This window comes from Haliotis rufescens, unplaced genomic scaffold (genome assembly GCF_023055435.1).
Source record: "Haliotis rufescens isolate VD_foot unplaced genomic scaffold, xgHalRufe1.0.p SCAF_8, whole genome shotgun sequence".
In the NCBI taxonomy this organism is placed as follows: Eukaryota; Metazoa; Mollusca; class Gastropoda; order Lepetellida; family Haliotidae; genus Haliotis; species Haliotis rufescens.
The window spans coordinates 5,333,512-5,339,775 of record NW_025964372.1 but is presented as its reverse complement, the minus strand read 5'-3'; the positions used below and the strand labels follow the sequence as shown (position 1 = coordinate 5,339,775).

The window sequence follows — 6,264 nt, the reverse complement described above, 5'->3', positions numbered from 1 at the left end:
CACACACGCGCGCGCGCGCACACACACACTGTATTCAGCATCATCGCCTTATATTTTAGATATTTGATTTCAACTGCACAATATTTAACAGTAATAGTGTTGATAAACTTGAAATTCACGAAGTGTTGTTCACAGTTATCTCCCTCATGTGACCAACCAGGAAGTGCATAAAAATGAGTAAACTGGTGATCTGACCCTAGCAGTTTTATTATTCCGCGTATCTATTGTGTCTGTCATAATGTACTCGTTTCCTGTCGCTTCCGATGGTGACATAAAACATGATGCCACATTTACAATTCACGGAATTGAAAGCCTTTGAAGGGTTTTGATATTAAATTACGTTAAAACAATCATAACACAGTGTGTAACAGATACAATAATAGTTGTCTTTTTAGTCTTGGGTGTTTTAGGCGTGATTTAGGATGGGCAGTGCATGTTCATACAGCATGAAGACATTCTGTCACTGCACTCCTAGGATCCGCAAATTGTATTAATCAATATTGGGCAAACGGGTAACGCATGACACAATAGTATATCACGCTTGTTTCATTACACGGATCAGTTATAAATAACAATGCAAAGTTTACGTGTTTAAGTCTTCCAATTTTATGTGTAGATATTGTGATAAAAATAGATCCGCCGAATCAGAATTTCCGATAAAACGTAAAGACATTAGCGAGCCTGTCAGTTGATCTGCAGTAGGGGAGAGAACGCTCTGGCAGTCGCTGTACACATGGCAGGGAGATGTAACAGGCCGCCGTCCTTCAGAAGAGTAGGTCTCAACATGAAGAACCTGTGCTGCTGTGTCTGGTCAGGATATCAGGTAGGTCACTCCACCTGCCGCTATACATCCTCAATTTCTTTTGTTAATCTAGTTTATTCCGTCCGTCATAACTTCCATCCCGTTAACATTCTTATTTTCTGCGGTTAATTTACTTTGTTTCGTCCGTCGTAATTCCTATCCGAAATCAGCATTATCAAGTGATAATGAGTAGCCCTGAAATAAATAGTTTTCAATCACAAATTATTTGTGTTTGGAATTTGAATGTACATGTCTATACCCATCGAAGGCCAAGCATGATAAATATTTCAAGGAATGAATCTATTTATTTATGGCTTCATTTTTTAATACATTTTCTTCCCAATCCCTACAGACGCATATCGATACATATTGATATGAAAATACATTTATTTATTCCCATTAGAAGTTGAACGTTACTTTTGGCACACATTAAACTAGACTGATATTCTATCTACTCATGTCACATGCTGAACTCGCTGTTTCTCCCACTGTCGCCAGCTGGTGCCGCCAGACGAGGACCTCCTGACAGAAGATGAAAGAAGGTCCTGTGTGTCCGAGAGGGCACTAATGCAGGTGTCCCAACACATTGGTGGGGGTTTCCAGGTCCTGGGACTGAGACTTGGCCTTCCGTATGTCAGTGTGGAGAGATGCACGCTGTCACAGTCATCACCTCAGATGCAGATATTCGTCATGTTAAACACGTGGAGACAACTGAAGGGGAGACAAGCAACTGTTGAAGTACTGGTTCAAGCTTTGTCCGACAGCATGTCTGTCTGCACGGTAGACATGCCTCGTGTGTACAGGGTGATCCGTGAAATGTAACACTACCTAAGACTGACACCATATACTCATGTGGCAGAAAGAAACTTCAGCTGCCTGTGATATTTAAATGCTTTCAAGAATGTTTCTTTGACATGGCTTCATGTGTGCAGCTCTTTTGATAAAACGATAACTCGCCTGATGATTTCATTATTGTAATAATGCTCCTTGGATTTTGAACCCTTTATTTCCTCTCTGCTGTGTAAACATGGGATATTTTATGAAGCTGTAATCCTAATAAAACCTCAAAGTACAACAATACTACTTTCTTGTGATTTTTTTATAACTGTTTTTGAAAGAATGGCAGCATGCCTTTGTGCACGGTAAACATACCGCCCGTATACAGGGTAATCCGTGAACTGTTACATTACCGAAGTATAAAATGAAAACGTACGCACTCTGTGTATAAAAGTGATACCAACTGTGTCTCTATAGGTTGATCTGCTTACTGACCATTTAACGGATCACTTATAAATAACAGTACAAAGTTAACCTGTTTAACTTTTCCAGTTTTATATGTACATGTACACATTGTCAAACCAATAGATCCGTCGATTCAGGTATTGCGATTTACCTTATATGACGTAAAGATATTAGAGGGCCTGTCAGTTGATCTGCAGTCGGTCGGAGAGAACGCTCCCGGAGTCCTATACTCATGGCAGGCAGAAGATGTAACAGGTTGTCAACCTTCAGAAGAATATGCCTCAACACGATAAACCTGTGTTGCTGTGTCTGGTCAGGATATCAGGTAGGTCACTCCACCTGCCGCTATATGTCCTCAGTTTCTGATCTGTGGTTAATTTACTTTGTTTCGTCCGTCGTAATTCCTATCCCAAAACAGCTCCCCCAAGATGAGTTGATCCATTTATCAAGTGATAATAAGTAGCCCTGAAATAAACAGTTTTCAATCACATTTCATCTATGTTTGGAATTTGAATGTATATAACCATCGAAGGCCAAGCATGATAAATATTTCAAGGAATGAATCTATATCATTTATAACTTCATTTTTTAAATACCCTTTTCTTCCCAATCCCTACTGACGCATCACCTTTACCAATGTCACTTTGTGTATCGATACATATTGATCTGACAATACACTTATTTATTCCCCATAGAAGTTGAAAGTTACTTTTGGCGCAAATAAAACTACTGATATTCTATCTACTCATGTCACATGCTGAACTCACTGTTTCTCCCACTGTCGCCAGCTGGTGCCGCCAGACGAGGACCTGGAGGACGAGGACCGCCTGACAGAAGATGAAAGAAGGTCCTGTGTGTCCGAGAGGGCACTAATGCAGGTGTCCCAACACATTGGTGGGGGTTTCCAGGTCCTGGGACTGAGACTGGGCCTTCCGTATGTCAGTGTGAAGAGATGCACGCTGTCACAGTCATCACCTCAGATGCAGATATTCGTCATGTTAAACACGTGGAGACAACTGAAGGGGAGACAAGCAACTGTTGAAGTACTGGTTCAAGTTCTGTCCGACAGCATGTCTGTCTGCACGGTAGACATGCCTCGTGTGTACAGTGTGATCCGTGAAATGTAACACTACCAAAGACTGACACCATATACTCATGTGGCAGAAAGAAACTTCAGCTCCCCGAGATATATTACATATTTTAACCAGGGAGTCTGTATATATCTTAGTATAGTGTCCCTGCATTAACGAATGTTTCCTTAACATGGACTACATGTGTGCAGCAGTTTTGTTATAATGATAACTCACTTGAATATTTTTGTCATTGTAAACAATGTTCATGTACCCCTGCGTGGATTATGAACTCTTTATTTCTCCTATACTGTGACAACATTGGATATATTATGAAACGTTAATCTTAATAAAACGTTAAAAAGATTACAATATGCAGATTATCTTGAGTTTTCTATTACTGTTCTGGAAAGAATGATCCGTGAAATGTACAGTTGGAGAGGGTGAATGAATTACTGGAGCAAGCCCTGCCCCACAGCATGCCTGTCTGCATGGTGGACCTGCCTCGTCTATAAACAAGGCAATATCGATATTGGCTGAAAATATTCAGTCAGTATACATATTAATTTAATATCATTTTAATTTGGATCTATTATGATCATACGATTTGAGTAAGCAGTTTACACAATATATTGGAAGCAATCTGATGTCATCTCCGGGCCAGATCGACCTGGTCGACATGTAGCCAATGGTTAAGGGCTCGTACAAGTGGATAGTGGTGTATCAGGACGATCTCACGAAGTATTGTGTATTGCGTCCACTGACATCTGAAGGTGCTGCGGGGGGAGGGCTGATGGGCAGTTTATTATTGCATGGTCCACCTCGGATTTTGCAGTGATAATGGTAGTGAAATGACTTCAACTGTTATCACTGAGCTCAAGCGCCAATGGTCATATACATATTGCATGATTATAGACACTGACTAATATATACAGGATGATCCGTGAAATGTAACATTACCCAAGACAACGAGACTATGTACCCCTATGTGGGACATGCAGCTCCCTGAGATATGTTACATACTTTAACGATTGATTGCTCATGTGTGCGGTACTTTGGTGAGAAAGATACCTCACTTGATTTCATTATTGTAACAATGTTGATGTACCCCTGCTTGGATATAGAACCCTTTATTTCTGCTATACTGTGTAAACATTGAGTATGTTATGAGGCTGTAATCGTAATAAAACCTTAAACTATTACTATATGACGATTGTTTGAATTTCTATTACTGATTGGAAAGAATGATCCGTGAAATGTAAAATGCAGCTGGAGATGGCGAATGTGATTTCCACTGCACATCTTTCACAACTCGAGCTTATCAGCGAGAGAAATTCTGTGTAAAGTATTAGGTCTAGGATATATATAATCATAGAAATGATGTATGATACACTGGATAATTGAGGATCTGGATCATAATGATGTGTTGAATATGAACGTTTCCCTTATTAGAAACAGATAACATTCTGACATTGAATATTGACAAATTGAGATATTATCGACGTTATGCTAGATTAACTTAATTCTAAATTGAAATGACAAATTGCGGATTAAAACACCAGCCACTCAAACTATATTTCTCCAATATTCGCTAAATGGAAATTGATGAAACAGATGCTTCTTTACGTCATATTTATAACAGTACGGACCACCGATGGTTCTGTTGCTGGCAAACCAAGACACAACATCTGTAATGTCTGTGTAATTCTGGGAATCGAACTACGGTCATAGGCTACTGGTACGCTTACAGACACAATTGTGCGTGTACCCCCGCCCCCTCAACACACACTCCCCTGTGGTATATGCCTTAGTTACGTATCATGAACACGGTGCATTCTTACTTTACTTCGCGGAAATTCTATATCCGTGAAATGTAACTCAGCTTTTATCAGGAAGTTCTTTATAAGCCATACCTGTTGACCCTCTTGATCCTGTTTGTCAACCAGAATGATCGCCTCGGTAACCATCACCGACAGAAAGCGAAATTGAAGTGACTCCACCCATGAAACGTTCTTTTAACCAAGCGCACCAAGAGCGACCTTTGTTCCAAGTTTCAAGCTTGTATGAAAAAAGGCATAATTGACACACATATCTACTTGACTTTTGGTGCGTGTATTTGAACCACGGATTGGCCTCGCACATGTACGAGTACATGATCACTTTTCTCAACATTTACTCTCTGCCCAGCTGCTGGGGATACATGTAAATACTTGGAGTTTATCAGCGATTGTTAATTTTCTACTTTCGTGGAATAGATTTGCTGTGTACATAGTCACATCATTGTCGAAAGTCAGGATAGTACATCCTTGCATGTAAACTTTGTAATCTTCGTCAGTACTTTGACGAAAGTGCAAATGGAAGCATACCTAGGGTTATACATACACATTTATTTATTTGTTTGAACATGATGAGAAAATGTGTTGAGCTCCATGTTTAGTGGTTGAATAATATCAGATGACATAGCCTGAGACACGTGACAGGGCAGATCGAACAAGGACCAGTTGGTTGGTTTACTTCCGTATTACTCGAAACCTTTACAAATGCTGACAAAACATAGCCAGAAACTGTTTACACGTGACATAAAGTGACTCCACAAATGTATGCATGAATGGTGTGTGTCTCCTGAATTTAACCATAATAATTTGTTTAATTGTATCACTACTTACGGGGTGGTGTACTTAATTGCAAATGTTAACCTGAACAATCATTTTAAACCTTCATACCCTCGGATCAGATAATGCTTTTTTTGGTTCCCAGTTAATGCGACGTGACTTTGGGAATCATAGCCCGCTTATTTTCGAAGCGAAAGGCCTATGGTTCAGCTAGTGGGGTTGGGATGTTGATGGCGATGATGTCCCACTGGTGCTCTGTCGGCTTTCAGTGCTGGTAATGTGGTGTTGTCCTGTTGATGCAAGTAGGAAGTGACGATCCCACTACCGTGTGCAATACGTCGACTAGCGCGTGGTGCAAACAGTAGCACGATATGTGTCAGTATGATGTCAGGGTAATACTGTTCTGTAACACTCCCATGGATTTGTGTTCTGTCCTCCATGGTGACGACAACCCTAACATCACTGACCAACCACACCACACGTCACTGACCCACCACACCACACGTCGTGCTGATGGACATTAACGTTGGCGTAATGT

At 40.5% G+C, this 6,264-nt stretch overlaps 1 protein-coding gene across 3 annotated transcripts; it reads left to right on the top strand.

Moving 5' to 3' along the window:
- Positions 1 to 495: 495 nt before the first annotated feature.
- Positions 496 to 3,490, top strand: LOC124124211. Of its 3 annotated transcripts, none has more exons than XM_046487337.2 (2): positions 496 to 823; positions 2,833 to 3,490. In XM_046487337.2, the coding sequence occupies exons 1-2, from the start codon at positions 734 to 736 to the stop codon at positions 3,169 to 3,171; spliced, it is 429 nt and encodes a 142-aa protein (XP_046343293.2). In that variant the 5' UTR covers positions 496 to 733; the 3' UTR covers positions 3,172 to 3,490. The 3 variants fall into 3 exon arrangements, with proteins under 3 accessions (XP_046343293.2, XP_046343294.2, XP_046343292.2); XM_046487338.2 differs by lacking the exon at positions 2,833 to 3,490 and adding an exon at positions 1,301 to 1,853 and having other exon boundaries at positions 503 to 823; XM_046487336.2 differs by lacking the exon at positions 496 to 823 and adding an exon at positions 2,186 to 2,369 and having other exon boundaries at positions 2,833 to 3,488.
- Positions 3,491 to 6,264: the final 2,774 nt, after the last annotated feature.